This window comes from Erpetoichthys calabaricus, chromosome 1, assembly GCF_900747795.2.
Source record: "Erpetoichthys calabaricus chromosome 1, fErpCal1.3, whole genome shotgun sequence".
Lineage (NCBI taxonomy): Eukaryota > Metazoa > Chordata > Cladistia > Polypteriformes > Polypteridae > Erpetoichthys > Erpetoichthys calabaricus.
In genome coordinates, this window is record NC_041394.2 from 103,855,044 (window position 1) to 103,879,829 (window position 24,786).

The 24,786-nt window shown below is 36.6% G+C and overlaps 1 protein-coding gene across 1 annotated transcript in view; it reads left to right on the plus strand.

Moving 5' to 3' along the window:
* The window catches only part of atxn10 (ataxin 10), a 197,018-nt gene that overhangs the window by 96,097 nt on the left and 76,135 nt on the right, over positions 1–24,786 (plus strand). The window contains exons 7-9 of the mRNA XM_028804614.2: positions 3,242–3,404; positions 19,134–19,242; positions 23,531–23,700. Coding sequence (XP_028660447.1) covers positions 3,242–3,404; positions 19,134–19,242; positions 23,531–23,700 — 442 coding nt within the window. The remainder of the gene's footprint in view (positions 1–3,241; positions 3,405–19,133; positions 19,243–23,530; positions 23,701–24,786) is intronic.

The following is a 24,786-nucleotide window of genomic DNA, read 5'->3' on the forward strand; positions in this document are numbered from 1 at the left end:
GTTTACAAGCAAAATAGACACATTAACCTATTTTTATTAATCAGCAATTTCAGCATGGCAGTCTTTATTTTATTTTTTTATTTAAAGAACAAAACAAAAAGGTCTGAAATCATTAAAGTAGCTTTTCTTACAGTTTGTGAAATTGCACAGCACAACTCTTCCTATTCTTTTTTCTTAGATTATTACTTAGCTTATTGCTCCATTTTCTTTAATGTAAAGGCTTATATTCAGGTCCTCTCTCTCTCTCTCTCTCTCTCGTGAAGTCTGCACTTACTGGTCTCTGTTTACAGAAAGTTCGCCTCAAAATGACACAGCTACTGTACTACCTACTGTAATATATTGCATAACCAAACACTGCAAGTTAATTAACGTAAAGCTTAGAAAAGCAGATTCTGAAAAATCAGTTTTTGTGATCGGTCAGTTTATCGATCTCTAATTGAATGTTTTATAGTGAAAATCAGCCAATTTAGATTGTGAGTGATCAATGAGGGCAACATTAAAAGAAAGCATTATAATACTATATAGTCTGACACATATATATTTGCACACCTCTATAAAGCAGTGACATCCATTGAACTGACAGTTTTAAACTTCAGAAGAAAACTGACTGTTAGGGCTACAACTAACAAATACTTTACCAATCAATTATTTGGTTGATTATTTCTTTAATTAATCTCTTAATCAGGCGTTTAAAAATGCAAAGTTTGTGCAGAAGTGCAAGCATTTTTTTTAAATGAAAGAGTATTATTCTTTGCATAATTCTTCATAGACATGGTATAAATAGCATTTAAAATTACATTTGCCAAAAATGTGTATAGCAACAAGTTGAGTTGCTAACTTTGAGATCTAGCTTAACACTTTCAAGACTGTTGTTGACATCAAGGAGGAGGCTGAAACCATTGTTTAAGTATTGACAAAAGTTTCTTCGTGTGTATTGTTTGATTTTATTGGTTATATAGCAGCAAAGGCTGCTGATAATCAGAGTGAAGCATATTTGAAGGCTCATTTTTATTTACAGTACAGCGTCAGCTACTGGTTGTTGCTATCTTTAAAAGAAATACACTGCAAAGATGTTTTGTATATTGTAGATGACTCAGATGCTGATAGATTATCACCAGGTGTGAGTGAGTGCTAGAGGGATCACCATTACACCAATATATTTTATTTTCAGGTGCTCCCACATCTCAGTTGTGCTCCTGTACCACACAAGTTTATTTTTACAGATCTTGCAACATGTGTAATATATAACAAGGCAAGTAATCAATAACAAAATTTTTAGGGTAAACATTTTTTCATGGATTATTATTATTGATGGCATTGATTAGTTGTTACAGCCCTATTAGGTATTCAACAAGCATAATATAAATCTGAACAGATATGTAATACCATAAATTATTATTATTACTTGGCTGATACCTTTATCCAAAACAACTTATAACATGTGAGATATAATTTGTTGCATTTCTTTTGTTTTTGCAATTGGTGCTCAGGCAGGTAAAGTGACTTACGCATGTTCACACAGTGTCAGTACCAGATTTGAACCGACAGCTTCAGGGTTTGAAGTCCAAAGTCTTTACTATACTACACTGCACTCCATTCAGTCATTGTTTCACTGCAGTTGCAATCAGTTTAACTTTAAACCATCCACAATCATGTAATTAAATTACATTCAGAAATTTATATGAAGGCATTCTATTTTTGAGTGCTAAATGACACTATAGTTTTAAGCAATCCATTGCTGATGTTTCAAACATATGAACACCTATATACAGTATAGGGCAGCACAATATTTAGCAACACTGTTTTATGAATCCAGTATTGTGGGTTTGAACTCTATACTCAGTCACTGTCAATGTGCAGCTTAGACATTATAAGTTTTTCTTCAGGTACTCCAGTTTTCCTGCCACATCTCAGATTTGTATTTGTTAGGATAACTTCATACAGGGCTGTGGAGTCGGTAGATAAATCCTTCGACTCCTACTCTGACTCAGACTCCTTAGTTTCCGATACTTCTGACTCCGACTACCTGACTCCGACTCCTCTGTATTTAATATGCTAATGTATTTTCCATGTTGATTGAAGGAAGGCAACATACACGTCATTTAACCACAGAACTACTGGATAGGAAGCTGACTCTCTACCGTATTGATCAGTTTAAACAAAAGACAAGAATCCCTGAACACACATCAGGCTATAGCACACACCTACACCTACATCATTCCACTTGTTTACACTTAAATGAACTTGTTAAACACATTATATCTGAAATAAAATGAGAACACTTTTTGTAATGTACCATAATCCAGAATTCAATATGTGAATGTCAGCTTGTATAATACCTCAGCTGAACTTCACACTAGTAGCAACACAACTATGCACTGGGCTTTATTCTTACATCATAGACATACTTAATTATGACTATTGTTTGTGAAATGGGACATTTGAACTTGCTGTATTTTTTTTTCATTACAATTTAAATTTATTTGGAGTCGGAATCTGTACATTTTTGCTGACTCCGACCCCTACTTCAGGTACCCAAAATTGTCTCCGACTCTGACTCCACGGCCCTGGTTTCATGTTGGTTTTTGTTGTAGTAAACACTTTTTAGATAAAGAAAAGTCATCATTACAAATGAATCTCCAAAATGGACATCCTTTTATTATACCAGCTGGTTGAGTTTCAGCATATGTGCAGCAAGGCTGTCCATAGTAGGACTAGTTAGTCTTAAGAGAACAGTTACTTTTATAATTAGGTTCATTTACATATAATAGCTGGGAAGTATTTCAGTTACATCAGTGAGCACACAGACAAACGGTGCATTCCTTAAACATCCCGATTCCATTAAGTACCATCCAAAGGTCCCAAAATAGTTATTCATTAAAAGTATTGGGTAAATATAGGTGTTTCAAAGAAATAAGATTTCATTTTTGTAAACCGTTATTTGAGAACAAAATGGATGGATGGATATAAAATTAAATGTTATATATGACCTCATATTCTAATTTAAATGTGCTGGTATAAATGATGTCAGGATGTCCTAGTTAAACAGGAAATTTCAAATACATTTTCCCTTGTACTCTGATATGGGTGGGTGTTTGAGTGAGCACCAAGAACAGCTACCACCCAAGGTTATTTTGCTCCTTGGTGCTGAAATGATCCTGAATTTGATTAAGTAAATATGTTTATTTTAGTTCACTTTTTTTAGAAAATAAAATACATATTTTGTATTATCTATTTTTAGGCTTAGGCTTCTTGAATTAGTGTATTCAGAAGTTGAAGATTCTGCATCATGCATGAAGGAATCTGTTGTTTCTGAGAAACTAACAATGTTCTTAGCCGATCATTTTCAGCAGAGCTGCAAATCAATTTTAAAACTAGAAGATGAAACAGCTGAAGTTGATGAGGTAAAATCTACTGCTTTTAAGTAGTGTATTTTAATTTGAATATTTTTTTTCTATTTTTTGTCGTTTTTTCTTAAAAAGTTCATTATTTTTCCTGTATTCCAAAATTATTATTTATGCCTATATTAGAGAACATCAGGAAAGTATATATTTAGAGAAAACTTTACAAGAATCCCTAATTAAGTTTGTGTATTTTTTAAACAAAAATAAGGTATAAAATCTCTTGATTCTGCAGGAAATAAGAAGCATGCTGCAGTAACCTAGCTGTCATTTTTGCGCTCCTCCTGTGGACTACTTTCTTACTTCTTTTATTCCAAAAATGTGTTCATAAGTTCATATGGTTGTTTACACTTTCTTTTCAAATTCAGCTACCATCACTGGAACTCCAGCACAGTATTCATATTTCTTGCCTACACACTGCAATTCATATATTTTTCTTTCATGAGCATTGACTGGATTGAAGTTAGTGAGTGAAATGAGAATGTGAACAGGAGCAATTGAAATTGTATGTTTTTTGTTTTTTGGTGTGTGATGTGTGGTCAGGGTGTCTCTTTTTTGGAATGGGGAATTTTAGAAACTTACATAATGGCAAAAAGTAAAACTGAAGTCAGACTTATCTTACACTGAAAAGTGTGTTTTAGAGTCCAACTAGGGGTGATTTGTAATGATCCACTTTACAATGTTAAGCTGAAATAATTATTGGGATGGTATTGGGCTGCCATCTAGTGAATGAAATAACATCATGCTGCAAAAAAAAAAAAAAAAAAAAGACTATTTCTGTGCATTCTACCACTTTCTGGTAACTTTATGCAGTGTTCATACAGGTCCTGGAAAACTTGGAAAATCATGAAAAATTAACAAGCTGAAACCCAGTAATGAAAAGTTCTTGAAATTCAAAAAAAATTTTAGAACTTAAAAGTCATTGATAATATTAAAGTGAATTCTAATAATCAGACATCATGAAATTAAACATCTGATATGTTGGCAACAAAACACCAACATCTTGCATTAATATTACATTTAATGACCTCACACATTAATAACGCCTTGTGTTGTGTTCTGTATGTGAGCACATGCGCAAACTGGTATAAATATGTAGTAGTTGTTAGCCTGCACATCAAATTATTAGTGTTGAGTTAGTTTTAAATGGTAAATAATTAGAAAGGTAAATTAACACTGTGTACATTAAACATGTCACTGTGATTTACTGAGCCATAAAAATGCCAGGAAAGTGTAAATTTAACTTGAAGTGGTTGGAAAATGCTGTCTACAAGATTTGGCTTCAACAAGATAAATCAAATAAGCATATTGCTGGGTGCTGTTACCGTATGAAGAAGTTTGACATTGGAAATATGGGTTAATCTGCTTTGTAAAGCCATATTAAAGGAAATAAACGTTATGAACTGAAGTAGAGCAAGAAAGCCATTTAAGAATTGTTTTGGACCTTTTGCAGGGCCATTGTCATGTTTGAATGCCACGCCAGCGAGCTGTTTGAGTGCCAGTCCATTTGGTGGCAATAGTGCTAGTGATACTTGTACTATCCTTTTTAATAAAACCCCTGTGTGCGTCCAGTGTCCGTTTGTGTGTGTCTTCTGGTGAAGTGCGCATGCGTGGGGCACGGTGCAATGCTTCAAAGGTCGCCTGATGCGTCACACAACACAGAGAGAGCAGGAGCTATAAAATATTGCGCGGCCGATCCAATCGGATTTCGGTAAATGAGGTAAGACCTAAAACATAAAACACGAAAAATCCAATCGGGTACTGAGACGCGGAGACCAGCTTCCCCAAAGAGGTGGGATTAGTGTTTGTTGTTGTGCAAGTGTTCACTCTGAGGATGTCAGATTTGGTATTAAGAAGCTTGGCCCGGTAAAGTGTAAAGTGTCAGTCGTTGAAGGGGTTTTCCTAAATAAACGAATTTTCAGGTTATTACAATATGATGACTTTTAAAAGTAGATTTATTTTCAAGCACGTTACATCAGTTGCTGGGGAGAATCTGCTGATTGCCCACTGTTATGACAGAAAATTAAACGCATATTACAGACAGCAATGCCAGTATTACTGTCAGAGAAAGTTACAGGCATTTTACGGAAAAAATTTAATGAGGTAAAAGGTCCCTTGCCATTTAATATAGACTGTTCCTACTAATGTTTATGGACTACTGTTCTAGCGCCCGTTATTGTAACGGGCTTAATGTCTAGTATTGTCATGTTTGTCTTCATATGTGATTTAAAGTGAAAGTCTGAAATCCTCTAGGTAATAATAATAATAATAATAATTCATTACATTTATATAGCACTTTTCTCAGTACTCAAAGCGCTATCCACACAGGGAGGAACCGGGAAGCGAACCCACAATCTTCCACAGTCTCCTTACTGCAAAGCATCACAAATGTGATGGACAATCATTATTCATACAATTCATGGTAAAGACGTGGATAATCTTTTTCACCCTTTTTTTTTTTATTAAACACTAGCAAAATACCCGCGCTTCGCAGCGGAGAAGTAGTGTGTTAAAGAGGTTATGTAAACATATATACATATACATATATATACATATCTACATATACACATATCTACATATACATATATATACATATATACAGTACATATATATATATATATATATATATATATATATATATATATATATATATATATATATATATATATATATATATACATATACACATCCACATATATATACATATATATATATATATATATATATATACACATATCAGCATATATATACACATACATATACACACATACATACACACACACATATACATACATACATATACACATACATACATAGTGCATTGTAACATGGGCTGTGATTGTTACATGGGAGGGAGACGACAAATCACAGCTTCCCGCTTTCTAATCGGGCCTGTGATTGGTGCTTTGACTGATGCCCAGATCCCACAGTATCTCCCCTTAGGAGAGGCGTTAGGCAAGTGTAATTGAATAGCGGTGCTGCAAGTTTAGCTTTACACCTGTTTTTAAGGCTTATTGACTGAAAGGGGCTTTCATGAAAAAAGTTAGGGCTTTGCTACAGGATACACCCTCCACAAGTTAAGGAAGTAAAAATAAAGGTATATATTTCTGTTTTATTTAAACCTTTTAAGTTTGTATGCGGGCGGCATGGTGGCGCAGTGAAAAGTGCCAGTTAGGAGACCCGGGTTTGCTTCCCTGTGTGGAGTTTGAATGTTCTCCCCGTGTCTGTCTGGGTTTCCTCCGGGTACTCCGGTTTCCTCCCACTGTCCAAAGACATGCAGGTTAGGTACATTGTCGATTCTAAATTGTCCCTGGTGTGTGGGTGTGTGCGCCCTGCGGAGGGCTGGCACCTTGCCCGGGTTTTTGTTTCCTGCCTTGTGCCCTGTGTTGGCAAGGATTGGATCCTGTATTTAGGATATAGCGGGTTGGATAATGGATGGATGGACATTTGTATGCATAGCCCCATTTGCCCGTTTTCGTTTTTTTTCTTTCTTCAGTAATATTTCAGCAAACCCGGAGCTTGTCAGTTCAAATCCTGGTACTGACACCACTGTGTGACCCTGAGGAAGTCACTTTACCTGCCTGTGCTGCAAAAAACAAAAGTAATGTAACAAATTATACCTCAGATGTTGCAAGTTGCTGGAATAAAGGCATAAGTCAAATAGATAAATATGTATTATACACATAGGAACTATTCATTTATTTTCAGTTAAGTCATCTGCAGCAAACCTTTATAAATGAGGGTTTCTCCTTTTTAGATAGTGCAAACTGTTTCTTCTTCATTGAGGTTTTCTCTTGGAGAGCTTTTTTCATTTCATTGAAAATTAAAGCAGCAGCTGCCAAAATATGTAGCTTTCTTATTAATTTTTCAACATTGTGTAAAATAACTTTATAAAGTAACATAAAAGGTTTAAATACTGGTTATCCTTTTACACTAAAATATTACTAAAGAGATGCAAAAAAAGTAAAATGCATATGTTGTTTTTCTTTAAGGAGATTAAATATTACTGAAGAAAGAAAAAAAAAACTAAAACAGCCAAATGGGGCTATGCATACGAACTTAAAAGGTTTAAATAAAACAGAAATATATACCTTTATTTTTATTTCCTTAACTTGTGGAGGGTGTATCCTGTAGCAGAGCCCTAACTTTTTTCGTGAAAGCCCGTTTCAGTCACTAAGTCTTAAAAACAGGTGTAAACATATTGACAATAAGCTACGCAAACGCACCAAGACATGGAATCGTTTAAATCAAGGCGCTGCGCTACCTTCTTCCAGATCGGCCCCAAGGCGTTCATATGTTTCCAAAGCAGTTCTGGTCTCCATCGGCATCTGTAGCTGAGTTGAAAAACACCATCCCATACTATTAGTTAACGATTAACACATTTCTATATGTATTGTAAGCATACAATACAACTGATAATATGTTGCGCTTATTTATCGGGTGTACTGACATTTTTGCGAGTTTAACGGCTGAAATCCAACGTGGTTTGTGCCCTTCAGAATGAAAACAGTTTGCATTTACCTTTTTAATAAAAGGCGAGCTTTTAAGCCTGAGAAATCACCCTGTAAATGCACACGTTTAATTGCACATGTGTTAATATGTATGCTTACACACTGTTTCTTCATTGAGGTTTTCTCTAGCATGTAGATCAGGGTAATTACATTCACGCCATTCGTAGTCTGAATCACAATCTGATTGTATAGGTGGTTACCTACCAGGTAACGCTTATGGTTGGCCAGCAAGTCAGCTAACATCAGCCACAGTGCCTTCAGTTGTGAGAAGCAGATCATAGAATGGTTGAAAATAGTTTACTGTCAAATAATGCAAAGAGTACGCGACACGTGTTTCGCCCTAATTCTTGGCTCATCAGGTGTACACACTCACTGCACTCGCTTATGGGAATCGAACCTCGGACGTCAGCGCTAGAGGTGAAGCCCCTAACATTGCGCCACGGCGTGTGGTTCGTTTATTTGACAGCATGTAGATCGGGGTAATTACATTCACGGCATTCGTAGTCTGAATCACAATCTGATTGTATGGGTGGTTTCCTACCAGGTAATGCTTATGGTTGGCCAGCAAGTCAGCTAACATCAGCCATGGTGCCTTCAGTTGTGAGAAGCAGATCATAGAATGGTTGAAAATAGTTTACTGTCAAATAATGCAAAGAGTACGCGACACGTGTTTCGCCCTAATTCTTGGCTCATCAGGCGTACACACTCACTGCACTCCCTTATGGGAATCGAACCTCGGACGTCAGCGCTAGAGGGGCTTCGCAGCGGTCAAGTATTGCTTTTAAATTTTAATTAAGAAGAAAAGAAAACCTTTTTAAATTGAGGGAAAATATACCAATAACAATTTTTTAAGGATCTGTTTTTTTGTGAAGCTGCCTTTACACAGCCTGTCCACTGTTTTATAAACGAACGCCATATAAGGCCGTCCTTTCTCCTTCACAGTCAGTTCACGTGATTACGTGTGAGGCGTGATGACGCGATACGCAACCCCTGCAACCCCGCCTCCCACGGCCAGCGAGCTGCAGTCCATTACTGTATATGGACAAAAAAGAGGTTCCAGTTATGACCGTTACGCTTTGAATTTCGAAATGAAACCTGCCTAACTTTTGTAAGTAAGCTGTAAGGAATGAACCTGCCAAATTTCAGCCTTCCACCTATACGGGAAGTTGGAGAATTAGTGATGAGTGAGTGAGTGAGGGCTTTGCCTTTTATTAATATAGATAATGCGGTGAAAAAGGAGTGCTTTTTAAATATAATTCATAATTGTTCTTTTTGGAAGTTTTGTCACATTTGCTGGCTATGGTTTACAGAACATTCACATTCAAATTTTAGTGCATCAAATGGTGCCTCAGTAGAAAAGGTGCATTTACGTTTTAAGTTTATCTAAGTCAGATCTATTGGACATGGTTTCACCATCAAAGGCATACTGTAATTACTGCTTTATTAACTTGTAAGAGTTGTAGGAAAAAAATTAACAATTTTTTCCCCCGCTGATCTTAAGTTTATGTCATAATTGTCACATTTATTTTACTGAAGGTTTTTATAAGAAAATATTAAAATTCTAATTTAATGTTGTTGGCTTCATATTTCAAAACCACTGATTTTATTCAGTAATGTAAAATGACCCTTCAAGCATAAAGACAGTATAACAGCAGTCAGTAGGAAATCAATGACTGAGCAGAGGCAGAGCAGGTCAATGGTCACCTGGAATTTTATAGGATTGTAAGGGCCAGAGGTGTGAGCTCTAGTCTGAAATCAAAGTGAATCTAAAAATGAGAACTACATGACCGATAAGGGTTGGACTGGAGAGAGGGACTGAATTTGATGAAGTGTTAAGTGGCAGAAAGAAAAGGTGCCATCAGAACAACTGAGCAAGAGTGGAACAGGAGGCAATAGCACTGAAGTTAAAGTTGCTGTTATATGCCACATCTTTCGTAAATAATACTAATAACCCAATGCACAATTTATTAAAAGAGTTATGACAGCAGAATGGTGGTGTGAGTGAATGTTGTTTAGTAATAAAGTTCTCACTTGTTCTTGTTCACTGTATGTGTGTTTTTTTCATGTACCTATGCATGGCAAAGTTAATGACATACTACAGTTAATGTCTTCAGGAAAGTTGGGTAGTGTGATCCATGGTGGTAATTTTAGACACCTTTCTCATAGACCCCCAAGTACAGTAACATAAATGTTGGCAAACAGACCTTTTTACATGAATATTTAACGAACCAACAAAACTGAGCAATTTAAAAAAATAACTTAATTTTAATATGACTTAATCACCTAATATGATTGACCTTCCCCTAAAATGACATCAAACCAGTGTTGTCCCCCTTCCCTTTCCTGGACTGTCTAGCTTTGCTGATCGAGTGAGGAGAGAGCTGGGAAAACTTGAGCAAGGATGCAGTGCCAGGTAGAATTATCACCGGTGTGCTGAAAACATGTGCTGGCCAGCTCTGAGTGGTCCTTCAGCACCTGTTTCCCTCCTCCTGAGTTTTCAGAAGTTTCCTCAGCTTTGAAAAATATCCTGTGTGGTCTCAGTACTAAAAACGGCATTGCAGTGATCCAAAGGACTTCACACCAGTTGCTATTACTTCATACATCATGTAGCCCTCAGAGAAGTTGGTTCTGAATCAGCTCTGCCCCCTGGTTTCAGAACACATTGATCCTCTGTAGTTTGCATGCCATACATATAGAGGTGAGAAAGATGTTCTGATCTACATGCTCCACAGAGCCTACTCCCAATTTGACAATTTATCAGTGCCTCAACAAGGATAGTGTTCTTTGGTTTTTACAGTGCCTTTAACATCGTTCTGCTTCATCGGCTCAGGAACAAGCTCAAGACTGTGTATCTTGATGCCCTCATAATCTCTTGGATCATGGACTCCCTGACTAATAAACAGCAGTTTATGGGGCTCAGGAACTATGTTTTAGAAATGGTGATGTATAATTCCACAGGGAACTGTCCTGTCTCCCTTTCTGTTTACTCTCTACACAACAGACTTCCAATACAATACCAACCCTTGCCACCTACAGAAATTTTCAGCTGACACCTCCATCATAGGCTACATTAATAATGGAGATGAGTCAGAATATGGGAGACATGTGGAAGACTTAATTTTCTGGTACAGGGAGAACCACCTGCAGCTCAGCATCAGCAGTACAAAAGAGCTGGGGCCTCATGTATAACACTGTATGTAGAACTCACACTATAACATGGCATAAGCACAAAAGCGGGAATGTGCGTACACACAGAAAAATCCAGATGCAGGAATCTGTACGTACGCAAACTTTCACGTTCTTCCACTACATAAATCCCGATCAGCGTGAAAAGTAACGTACGTGCACGTGCCTTCTGTCCCGCCCCAACTCCTCCCAGAATTACACCTCTTTGAATATGCAAATCAATATAAATAGCCTTCTGTGAAAAGACAATGGGAAAAGCACGGGGGGAAATATAAGAATTTCAGTGAATACCAAGTGGAGGCAAAGGAAAAACGTACTATTTGTTGGTTTAAACAGTGATATAAACAACAAAAGGAAGTTGATCGAGTGACAGAGTGTCGGAGAAACTCGAAGGCTCAAGTTCACAAAGTCGCACAGTGTCCCGAAATAAAAAAGAAATCACATATCAAAGTCGCCGTGAAAAGGCGAGTCGTAGCCCACCGTCTGAGTGTCATATGAAAGCTTATTAGGGTACAGACAAAAAAATAGGCACACAGTGGGGAAAAAAGCATGAAATGTCAACTTTAGTCTCGAAATTTCCACTTTAATCACATAGTTTATTTTGCCATTAAAGTAGAACATCATAAACTTCATCTTAAAATCGTTTAATTTACTAGTTTCTCAAATCCCATTGTAACTAAAGTGGCACATTAAATGCTTTGTTCTGTATTTGATCTTCTATGTACTCTACATGTGTGAATCACTACCTGCTTCTTAAACAGGCTTTCTCTTTCTCCGGTAGGACACAGAATCCATTACATTCGTGATATTACAGCTCTCTGAATAATTAAAATACTGAGATGTATACGTGATATCTTTTTCATGATGATAGGAATGAAAGCATGTTATTAAACATGGGAACACGGTGGCGCAGTGCTTGTTCATGTCTCACGCAAGAGGCTTGCGGCGCCATGCGCGACCTTCGATGAAATAATTTATTACAGAAGTACTGTCTCTTTCAAATGTACTAACCTCCAATTCCTGTCCTTACTTTTCTTTCTCCAAAAACCCAATCACCACACAATGAGCTATATAGACATGAAGCCATCTGTAAGCTAAGAACGCCGATTCTTCAAAACTTTTAAGGAACATTGAAATTTCTTCATAGTACATGTTTAATTATTATATCCATCTATCCTTCCAGTGTCGCGTCAGCACGAGCAAGAATACAACGCAATGCAGGAACAATCCCTGAACTAGCTAGCGCTGCGGCACCTTGTCCTCATATATTTAATTATTAACAATACAGATTATTTAAATGAAGTTAAAGTTTTATCTGTATAATATAATCAACATATTTTGCTGCATTTCATCTTAAAAATGATATCGTCATCATATGTAAATACGCGCTTCATAAAGTGGCGCAGGTTGTGCAATATTATAACTGTAGTGCAAGTTTACAGTGAGGTGATTGTACTTATAACTACAAACAGTTCTACAAGGAGCACTTGATGGACTGATTGAGTGCGTTTAGAGTTCTTGGGATGAAACTTTTTCTAAATCGCGAAGTCCGTACAGGGAAGTCTCTGAAGCGTTTTGCCTTGGCTCAGGCAGCATCTGCTTCATGCTGTGTACCGATAATTCTCTTTCCAATTAGCTGCTGCTGTGATTCCCCACTCAGATACAGTGATATAAATACTCCGAGTGGTGCAGTGAGAGTAATATGGAAAAAGATGATCTGCTGTGGCAACCATTAACGGGAGCAGCTAAAAGAAGAAGAAGATGCAGTGAGAGTTACAACGCTAAAGCAGTTATGGTATTTGGAATACTATGGCTATTCCTTGGACCATTATATTGCTGCAGGTTAATTACAATCCAATGCATTACACTAATAAACAATATGCAGTTAGTTTCAGTGTATTTATAAAGCCGCGTCAGGAATGTGGAGCTAAGAAAGAAAGGGTGACCACACAGGAACAGTAGCACTGCTTTGACGCTGGGTGCCGCCAGTCTGCAAAACTGAGCAGAGAAATTCCGTACACCAAGGTATGAGTTACCGTGGAAATGTGCTTGGCTTTACGCCAAGTTTAGGTTTTATACATCACGATTTGAGCGTGGAAGCGGGAGTACGCAACATTTCTGTGCGTACGCACCGTTTATACATGAGGCCCCTGGTGTTGGATTTCCGGCATGCCAAAGCCTGAGACCAGTCACCATTCAAGGGTAGGACGTGGAGGTGGTACAGTCTATGAGCATGTTGCTGTACAAGAAGAGCCAGAACAGACAGTACTTCCTAAGGAGACTCTGGCCTTTTGGTTTATGCAGCAAGTTGCTGGAAATACTCTAATCAGGCCGTAGTAGCCAGTGTATTGTTCTCTGCGGTGGTTACTTGGGAAAGCAATTTGAGCTCAAAAAGTGCCCAGTGCCTGAACAAACTTATCAGGAAAGCCTGCTCCATCACAGGGTTTGTCCTGGATACACTGGAAGCTTTTGTGGAAAAGTGAATAGTGGCAAAATTAGATGTGATCATGAAAAATCCCCTCCAGAAGGAGCTGTCTTGGAGCCCTTTTAGCCACAGGATTATTCCACCATGGCGTGCTAAAAAACTACTCTAGGCACTTTTTGCCCGCTGTTACCAGGAAGCACACAGTCAAAAAGTAGTGTATAAAGTGCAATGACAGTGGAGTGCTCCCTCATCTATACTAATAAAAGGCAAAGCCCTCACTCACTCACTCATCACTAATTCTCCAACTTCCCGTGTAGGTGGAAGGCTGAAATTTGGCAGGCTCATTCCTTACAGCTTACTTACAAAAGTTAGGCAGGTTTCATTTCGAAATTCTACGCGTAATAGTCATAACTGGAACCTCTTTTTTGTCCATATACTGTAATTGAGGAGGCGGAGTCGCGTATCGCGTCATCACGCCTCCTACGTAATCACGTGAACTGAAAACAAGGAAGAGCCCCAAAGAGCGCTGAAGAAAACATTCTCCGTCAACCCCCACACTCCCCCCGCCCTTCTGCACATCACGGCATTTTCGTTAATGAAGTGACGTAATACTCCAGCTCCACCTTCTTCACAAGTTCATTCACCAAATTATTTGTCAATTATATTTCACAGTAAGAATTTACAGCACGACTCAAACGCGGGAACAAAGGTAAATGACGTTAATTGTTGAGTGTCTTTTAATACTGTGTAAGCATACATATTAACACATGTGCAATTAAACGTGTGCATTTACGGGGTGATTTCTCAGGCTTAAAAGCTCGCCTTTTATTAAAAGGGTAAATGCAAACTGTTTTCATTCTGAAGGGCACAAACCACGTTGGATTTCAGCCGTTAAACGCCCAAAAATGTCGGTACACCAGATAAATAAGCGCAACATATTATCAGTTGTATTGTATGCTTACAATACATATAGAAATTTGTTAATCGTTAACTAATAGCATGGGATGGTGTTTTTCGAACTCAGCTACAGATGCCGATGGAGACCAGAACTGCTTTGGAAAAATATGAACGCCTTGGGGCCGATCTGGAAGAAGGTAGCGCAAAGCCTTGATTTAAACGATTCCATGTCTTGGTGGGTTTGCGTAGTCTTATTGTCAATATCTTTACACCTGTTTTTAAGACTTATTGACTGAAAGGGGCTTTCACCAAAAATTGTTAGGGCTTTGCTACAGGATACACCCTCCACAAGTTAAGGAAGTAAAAATAAAGGTATATATTTGTTTTATTTAAACCTTTTAAGCTTGTATGCGGACGGCATGGTGGCGCAGTGAAACCATCCGGCAGCACTTCCTGGTGTGGCGGAAGTGCTGTCCTTTGCCCCGGAAACACTCCGGACTTTCCTGGCAGATTCCTCCGCCATCTTGCAGAGTGTGGCGGAAGTAACAACATCCGGGTCCCACGAGGTGTAAAGCGCCCCCAGGCGGTGGCCACGGGTCCCAACAAGTCCGACAGTTCATTCTCCTTTCCCACGGTCCTCTCCTGCTCCATGGCGGTTGTGCTCTCGTGGCCCGGAAGCTATTCTCGCCACCTTCCGGTCCTTTCTGGCGTCCCGGCCAGGTAATAATCCTGGCCACCTGCGACAATATGTATATATATGTATACATAACCTCTTTAACACACTACTTCTCCGCTGCGAAGCGCGGGTATTTTGCTAGTCTATACTAATAAAAGGCAAAGCCCTCACTCACTCACTCACTCACTCATCACTAATTGTCCAACTTCCCGTGTAGGTGGAAGGCTGAAATTTGGCAGGCTCATTCCTTACAGCTTACTTACAAAAGTTAGGCAGGTTTCATTTCGAAATTCTACGCGTAATGGTCATAACTGGAACCTCTTTTTTGTCCATATACTGTAATAGACTGCAGCTCGATGGCCGTGGGAGGCGGAGTTGCGTATCGCGTCATCACGCCTCCCACGTAATCACGTGAACTGACTGTGAACGCAGTATGTAGAAAACAAGGAAGAGCCCCAAGGAGCGCTGAAGAAAACATTCATTACACAATTGAGAAGGCAGCGAAACAATAAGAAGCGAGCGAGTGACGCATACAAGCATATTCATAAGTACAGCTACTGCGGAAACAAAGCACGGTGTAAACCGTAAGTTTAAATTAAGTTTATAGAAACGCTGCCGTTTGCAATACCATATTCACGACATACAAGTTTAATGAGAAGACATGAGGTATAAACGAGACTTTGGATCACCTTGAAACGGAGTTAAAATTGCTGTAGCGAGAAACTTTTAAGTGCCGGGTCTTAGCTAACATTAAATAAAGCCGTGGACATCGCAACATCACACAAGAGAGTGGCTCACATGAACTGACTGAACGCAGCACGAGTGATCACTTCGATGAATCAAACCTGTTCAAAAAACACATTACACAATTGATAATGTAGGAAAAGAATATGAAGCGACTGATGCATACAGACATTTTCATGAGTGCAGGTACTTCGGAAACAAAACACCGTGTAAACCTAAAGTTTAAATTAAGTTCATAGACCTACAAAAGGTTGCCATTGATTTGAGGCAAGATTGCTTTTCTCCTGTACAACTATACGTTGCATTCTCAACAGTAAGCTTGCACGGCTTGGTCATTTTACAACCGGAGTGCTGAACTGACAACGTGGTATACAAAGAGAACTATAACAATCGTAATAAACGAACAATAAAACAGCGGAGAACCCGTGGATTAAATAAAAAGGCTGCTTCCTTGGCGAAGCAAGGAAAAAGGATGACCTTATATGGCATTGTTTATAAAACAGCGGAGAAGCTGTGTAAAGACTGCTTCACAAAAAAACAGCAGAGCGCCTTATATGAGCAGGCAGTCAGCTAAAGAAGGAAATCAATAAATAACTATAATCGTAATAAACGAACAAAAAATAGTGGAGAATCCGCGGATTACATAAAGGAAATGGGTACCTGAACAGAAAAGTGAGTCTCAAATAGCTACACAATATAAGAATCGTAATAAACGAACAATAAAACAATACAGAACCGCTAAGCAAGGAGAAAGGACGGCCTTATATGGCGTTCGTTTATAAAACGGCGGAGAGGCTGTGTAAAGGCAGCTTCACAAAAAAACAGATCCTTAACAAATTGTTATTGGTATATTTTCCCTCAAAGGTTTTCTTGTCTTCTTAATAAAAATTTAAAAGCAGTACTTCGCCGCTGCGAAGCGCGGGGATTTGGCTATATATATGTATGTATATATATATATATATATATATATATATATATATATGTGTATATATATATATATATATATATATGTGTATATATATATATATATATATATATATGTGTATATATATGTGTATATATATATATGTAAATATGTATATATACATATGTAGATATGTAAATATGTGTATATATATATATATATATATATATATATATATATATATATGTGTATATGTATATATGTATGTGTATATGTATATATGTATGTGTATATATATGTTGATATGTGTATATATATATGTATATATATGTGGATGTGTATATGTGTATATATATATATATATATATATATATATATATATATATATATATATATATATATATGTATATATATATATATATATATATATGTATATATGTAGATATGTGTATATATATATATATATATATATATATATATATATGTATATATGTAGATATGTATATATGTATATATATGTTTACATAACCTCTTTAACACACTCCTTCTCCGCTGCAAAGCGTGGGTATTTTGCTAGTTAAATAAATAATCCTTAAAAACAGGTGCTCCTCCATGAGTTAAAAATCTAATAAATAATCAAATGACTAAAAACAAAACCATGTAGTCATCAGACACTTTTTTCTGCCTCTGCCTTTCTCTCAAGCCCAGTGCATCTTTCTCATTTCATCCCTCCAGCTTACCCTTTCAGGCCTTGCAGCTGGCCGGAGACAACAGCAGCTGCAGTTTGAGCTTCTGGCTCTCATTCTGGCTGCCTCCTTCAGCATCTACCAGACCTCTCAGAGCTGGCCCTCTGTCTTCCACTTTGCCCTACTTGGTGTCTGTGGGAACAACACCTCCATTGTACCAGCTCCACCATAATTATTCAGCAGGTGGATGATCCACCCATGCATCACTGATCGCTCACTCCTCCACAGGGCTACCAACTGCTCTGCTCCCTTTCCATCACACTGGTTCAAACACTCCAATGCTGCCTTCTTACTCTCTTGGTTCTCTCCCTTTCTCTCTCTTGTCTAGGTTTTCGTTTAAACTGTGGCTGGGTGCAGGTGCCACAGTCACTAACTCCAAGACGTGAACAAAACACTTGACGGACGTGTCTATGTCTGCACTTGATCAGTCAAGCACTTTAATTAATCAACCTCAGAGCACTACACGCACATTTTCCTGTGCACCAGTGTCTGCTGGAAGCCTACAGACTCTGTATTTTTTTTTTTTTTTTTTAAATCGCTCACACCAACAAACCACTCTCCTCACAGTTTTGTGTGATCTGACTATGTCATGTTTATAATGCAAAATTTCAAGGATTCACTTACTTATAACAACAGGTTATGGTATAAAAGGCAAGCAGATAATACAGCAGTAGTACAGATCACAACATTTGATTAAAATAATTACATGAGTCTTCACTAAGATAAAAATGTGCATTCTTTATATGTAGTATACCACTATGTCTTCCAAATATGAGTGATTAAAACACTTCTAATTTTTTATGTAGTACTGTTGAGATGAATGTAGAGTTACTCTGGACCGCTATATTAAATTACTTCCATATTTACTTGGGTTAAAAATAGATAGCCTTCAAATTAACGTCTTTATATTAAGTTGATTTTTTTTCTCTATAAGGTCACAAAAGTGTTCTACGTGCTACCTTGAGTAAAGGCCTCAGGAACTCTTCTGCAAAACTAGTCTTTGCTTTGATGCATATTCATGGCCATGATGTACAGTGTGGGTAACTTTTTTCATTAAGCAGCAAGCTAATACAAAAATGCAGTTACACACTCCATTTTCAGTGTGTATTCATCATGTATATGAAATGCAGTCAAGGTGATGTACTGTAGACTGCTGTGTAATATAAATTCATACGATAATGTCTTGTTGCAGCCACCACTTATTTATGAATTTGGCTTTGTAATCCCACTCACACAGAAATGAGTATTAATTTAATTTAATTGGTGGAGGAACGCAAGAAACTCTCCTGGCATTGGTGCCCATGGTAATGTGCCCACAATTCTGTCCATGATTGTAAAAGTTCAGTACAAAATGATCCTGAAAGTAGTATATATACTATATTTATTGATAATTGTACAACACGACGGTTTTCATCAATAATCAGTTTTCAGTAATATTTCTTACCAAACCTTAATGGAAATGCTGGAGTACAGCAATTACACAGCCTTCACTTATTTTGTCTCGGCATTCTTTGTTTGATCGCATCAATTTTTATGTCATATTTTCTCTGATGTCACTATAAAGGGCAGCTATGTGAAGATTGTAGAAAACTGTGTTCATGAGTCCACATCTAATCTAATTAATCACATTTCTCTTTTTTCAGGAATGTCATATTATAATAAAATTATTGAATATTCTTTGTGAGATGACATCTGACATAAAAAAGTTCATGTTTTTGCAACAATATCCAGAGATCCTGAAGATAACAGTTGGTAAGTTGGTTTATTTATTTTTCAATTTTCTTTCCTAAATGTAGTACAGATATGTTAATGTCTTACTTAACAAGGTAGTATTAACCATAATAGAAATACAGTTAAAGCAGTGTTGGATCTGATGCATTTAGATTTAGGCATATCACTAAAAACGTCATATTTTACCTGTGGTTACTGTAATTCAGTGGTCAGTGTTCTTTTATTACACACGAAAAATGTAGTTTTAAACTGAAGATAGTTTAGTATTTTTATAGAACTAAGCTAAAGGAAGACTCCTTCACATGAACTAATTTTTACATTACATTTGTTTAGCTGTGTTATCTGGTATTGGCTGCTGTGACTAACAGCAGCAAGGTGTATGACTGAACTGAACTTGCACATATTGTTATGTTATTTTGCTCTTTATTCTGTAAAAGGGTGTAAGAGTATTGTATTTATGTACCTGTATTGATTGTAACAAGTACTCATCCAATTCTCACTATTATTCTCAATATGACTTTTGAGAAATATGATGTAATGAAACTCCTTACTCGTTTAAAAAAAAAAAAAAAAAAAAAAAACAGATGCAAATCCTTTATTTTTTTCTCTAAGGCACAATTTTAGATTTTCAGCAGAGAGTGATGGCCGCATTTATAATATTGATGGAGTGGTTCATTGTTCCCCATGAGCAGACTGTTAATAAGAGATATAACATTGACCTGCTGAGACATCTGTGGGAAAGCATCAGGAAAAAAAAATGTTGAGCAGTGATATAAGCAAAACTGCATTTTATCCCAGGACAGGGCACCTGCCCAAATCACATTATCATTCGAAGATAAAAGATTTGTGTGGTTGTTGCTAATCACCCCTGTATTCACCAGCTCTTGCTCCTGGTGACATCTTTTTGTACCCGAAATTAAAACTGAGGGAAGTGCGGGGACAATTGTATTTCAATTCAAGAAGAACATTGTGAAGATGACTAAAAAGAAACTGCTGTAAACTTTTTAATAAAAAATATTTTTTAACAGTTCCAGGATAATATTGATTAGGCAAGATAATATTGATAATTTAATTTTCTCACCAATAAAATGCCACTGTATTTATCTTTAAATTGATTTTAATCCTTGTTCCAAAAAAAAGAATTGTGCTGGATGAAAATTGTGTTTCAGTGTAAATTCAGGATAATAAGACTTACTCCTAGAAGTTAGATTTTTGCTGGGCAGGGAGGTGCACTGGATAATGAATTCATCTCTGAGCTGTAAGGTTGCCAGCTTGTTACTTAGTGTGTATCCCCAAGAAAGTTGCTTAATTTCCTTGTTGTCTAATTATTAAAAAAATAAATTAATAAGTAAAAGTGAGTACATGCCTGTAAAGACCAGTTTTGCTACACATGTAACTGCTTAATAAAAATTATTGAATAAAACCATCAAGTATATTTTTGTTGAGTATGCAGTCTTCTTAAAAATGGTGTAAGCTAAAGATAAGTTCTCATTTGTATTTTTTTTTCTTTTTATAGCATGTTGGTTTTGTAAAGAGTTACATTGATACATTTAAGAAGGCTGAAGTAAAATGCTTTGTACAGGTTACTTTTTATATTTTTGTGCTTTAAGCAGTCATCTTTTTTAGAGTCACCAAAGTCATTTTGCTGCTACTTGTTTATCTTTGTACTACTTGCATATATTTATGCTCCATGTTTTTTTTTTTTTTTTGCATTATTGCACCTAAATTACATCCCCAAAAATGAAAAACTGTTATTCTGTTTATATAATAAAAGAGCTGCAAATGCTGAAGAGTAGTGTGTACAATACACACAAATTTTTAAAAGACAGTATTTATATGATTAAAAAACCTTTGTTTACGCCAATATTAACTAAATAAAAAGTGATGCTTTGGGAATGTCCAAAAAAATGTATTTTTTGTATATTTGTTTTAAAGCAACTTCTGATTATCAGTAAACAGTGGGGGTGGAGTGGTGGCTCTCAGGCTAAGGATCTGCACTGACAATTAGAAGGCTGCTGGTTTGAATCCCGTAAATGCCAGAAGTGATTCCACTCCATTGGGCCCTTAAGCAAGGCCCTTAACCTGCAATTGCTCTGTCCTGGGAATAATGTTAACCTGCATCCAGCCCTGCAAGCAGGTCCTCCAACTTACAGGGACAACTTGGGGATTGGTGGCAGGATTGGCACTACAGCCACTGTAAAAAAAAAAAAAAAACACCTCACATTGTTCCATTCCATTTGAACTAGTGTGGTGCTGAGGTGTCACCTGTTGCATGACTGCAGTTGGGTCCTAATATGAGATCCTGAGATCGTTTGTTCATTGTGTGCTGGGTGTGGCAACAGGCTGTATCAGTGCATGTTCCCAACCTCCTCCTCCTCCCAATAGACACAGAGAAAGACTGCATTTTGTACAATAGATTGTGTTTTTGTGCTGCAATTCATACTTCTCCTTCCTTTTGTTGAAGTTTCCCCACCAAAATTTATTGCGTTTTTATTTATGTATTTTGTTGTTGCTTTTTTCTTACATTTCATGTCTGGAATAAACTAATTACATACATATAATTTCATGGCAGCATATTCCAGTGCTGGGTTACAGGGATGGGTACAATGCATTTGCTGGCAGCCCTGGGCATAGGGCAGGAAACATCCTGGACAGGTCCTAGACCAGTGTTTCTCAGACACTTTTGGGTCTTAGGCGAAAGTTGCTGGGTCACAAGCATATGAGACTTGTTCACAGTATAATCTCCCTGCACCCAAAACCCCCCTTGACAGTATCGATAACATTGTGCAATATTTTTTTATTCCATTTCTTATTGTGCTTGCTTCAATAGGGATTCACTTCAATTTTGTTTCTCCATTATAATTGCACTTGCTTCTGCATTGAAGCGAGCATGATTAACATCTGGATAAAATATAGTATATTGCACACAACTGTCGGTCAGTTTGGGGAGGTGGACCTGTTTTTCACTCTATTCACATGTGCTTGCAACCCAGAGATACGAGCAGCATGATATAGTGATATCTGTCTGATTTCTCATGTGAAATTTCCGAGAGGCGCACGTAGAGCATAACAGTACTCAAGTTGAAATTAAAAGAGCACTGCTCAGAAAACTAACATAGGGAGAACTGGCAACAATGTCCAGGTATAGTAATTGAAACAATGACACTTGAACTATAAAACTGCATGCCGTATTAAAGTTATGCTGAGCAGTACTTGCAAATCAAGCACAGCATGAAGTCCTCAGCAAGCATGCCATTTTCAATATAGTCCAAATTGTAATCGGTATCTGACTCAAGATTTGTGTATATTAGTTCATAAAGATAAGCTGTAACACAAGCAATTTTATTTTCTGCCTTCTTCACACAGCTGTGACATGTAGTCTAAATGACCAATTATAACAACTATACATCATTGGGAAGTGTGAAACTCTGCTCTCCAGTGTTGATGAGCCTTCCACTGTATGTGGCTCCATAATTGGTGAGGTCTTTGATAAAAGCACATTCACGCCACTCAGCTGAGATACACTGCTCACGTAGGTATATAAGTGTGCAAATGGCATATTTTAATAATAATATAGATCTGAAAGCATGAAAACGTATGATTTATTTGAAAGAAGACCATGAGTATATAAAAATACCACTACTGTTTTTAATTGATTTGTCAACTTAATGGTTACTACTTTACTGGAGGACATTTTTAAACCATCTGCAAATTACAGATTTTTTAAATGACCTGAAAAATTAGAAAGTAAACTGCAGTTACTGCAGCATAGAATAGCTTCTGTCCACACATACATGCATTATTTGAATCACTTATCCCAGTCTAGAATTGGGTATAGGTGGTGCTTATCCAAGCAGGACACAAGACAGGAAACTAGTCCTGCCTGAGGCGCCTGTTTAGAAAAACAGGAAGTAATTATAGATAACTGTTTACCAAGCTTACCTGGTTTACCCAACTGTTTAGGTATATTTATAAAAGGGAACAGTAATATTAGAAATGCCCTAAAATGCACCCATGAACATCACACAAACACTGCAAAAGCAGTACCATTAAGTAAAGAGAAAGTATCTTAAAGGAATGGGAAATCAAAAAAGAAAGTCATCCTATTTATATTAATTTGTAACATATTGAAATATAGAAACTGGACATTTTTTTCTGATATATGTGTTGCATATAGCTTGTTTTATTTAGGTGTCCATGATTTGATGATTACTGGTTCTTTGCAGGATTTAGTAATTATCGTGAATTAATTCAATTACAGTTTTCTTGCCTGAAGTTACAAATCACAATGAATGTTTTCTTTTTACAGAACTATTGAGAGAGGTACATCTCAGTGGGAAAATGAAAAAGAACATTTTCAGTGGGACCCATGATTTTGCACAGATTAGAACAGTGTCTCATCCTGCTGTTGGGTTTAAAGCTTATCTCATCCGACTGATTGGAAATTTGTGTTATAAGAACCCTGAAAATCAAAATAAGGTATTGTATTTTATTTTAAATTATACTGTTTACAATATTTATATTTTTAAAATATCATTGCACTCCTTTCCATAAAAGTTAAAATTTTTGGATTGATTACAGTATAGAAATAATATTTTAGATTTTGTTATAGTGGCTCAAACAACAATTTGCATTGGTATGAAAATTATGGAGTTATATAGTAAGTAATCTTTGTGCTGTATGTAAATATTGGTCTAGCATTATTACAGTATTTCTTATATGACACTTCTAAATTGTAAGATTATTTTTAATCATTTCTAGTCTAGCAATAAATAAAATAAATATGCATTAATAGTTATTTTATTTTTTAAACAATAAACAAATGATTAATGAAACAGTATTTTGATAAACAAATTTGTATTCCATGTGTCTTGGCAGTCACTTTAGTTATAACTTTTTATGTTGTTAGGACAGATACACATTTTTCACAAGCACTTATGTCACTTTTTGTATCCTGGTTAGATCCAGTTTGCCCTCTTTTCTCAAACCAGTAGTGGATACTTTTTTAATTAAATTTTCAGTTTTTTGGCAATCTCAAGACAGTCTGAACCCATGATTGAACTTTAGGAATTCCAGTACCTTATAACCCAAGAGAAAACCGTTTGTTTTATTGAACTGAATAACAGGTTTCTGTTGTTCTTGCACAATTTCAAATGTTTCTGTAATAATAAATTAGAATTTAAACATGATTAATTAAGAGATTTTATCCTTAGGTCATTGGAGTAATGGCTTCTAATATTAGGGGCCTTGTAGTCATATGTGAATAATAAATTACAAACCAGTCATTTCAAACAGTAATAGCCACATTAGATTATACTTTATGTGTCCCCGAGTAGCATCTTTTTTTATATTTTTAAATCATTTTAATGGTATCTTAATAGAACCTTTGAACACTAGTGTTTATTATTAACTAATATGGGCAGTTTTCTTGTATAGTGTGTAACTTGTAAAAATAATTTTGTGGAAATTAAATATTTGAGACATAATTAATCAAAGCATGCATTCAAATTATCAATAAAGGCGTCTTTAATGGTCAGAATACCTAATGAACTTCAGTGTGTTTAA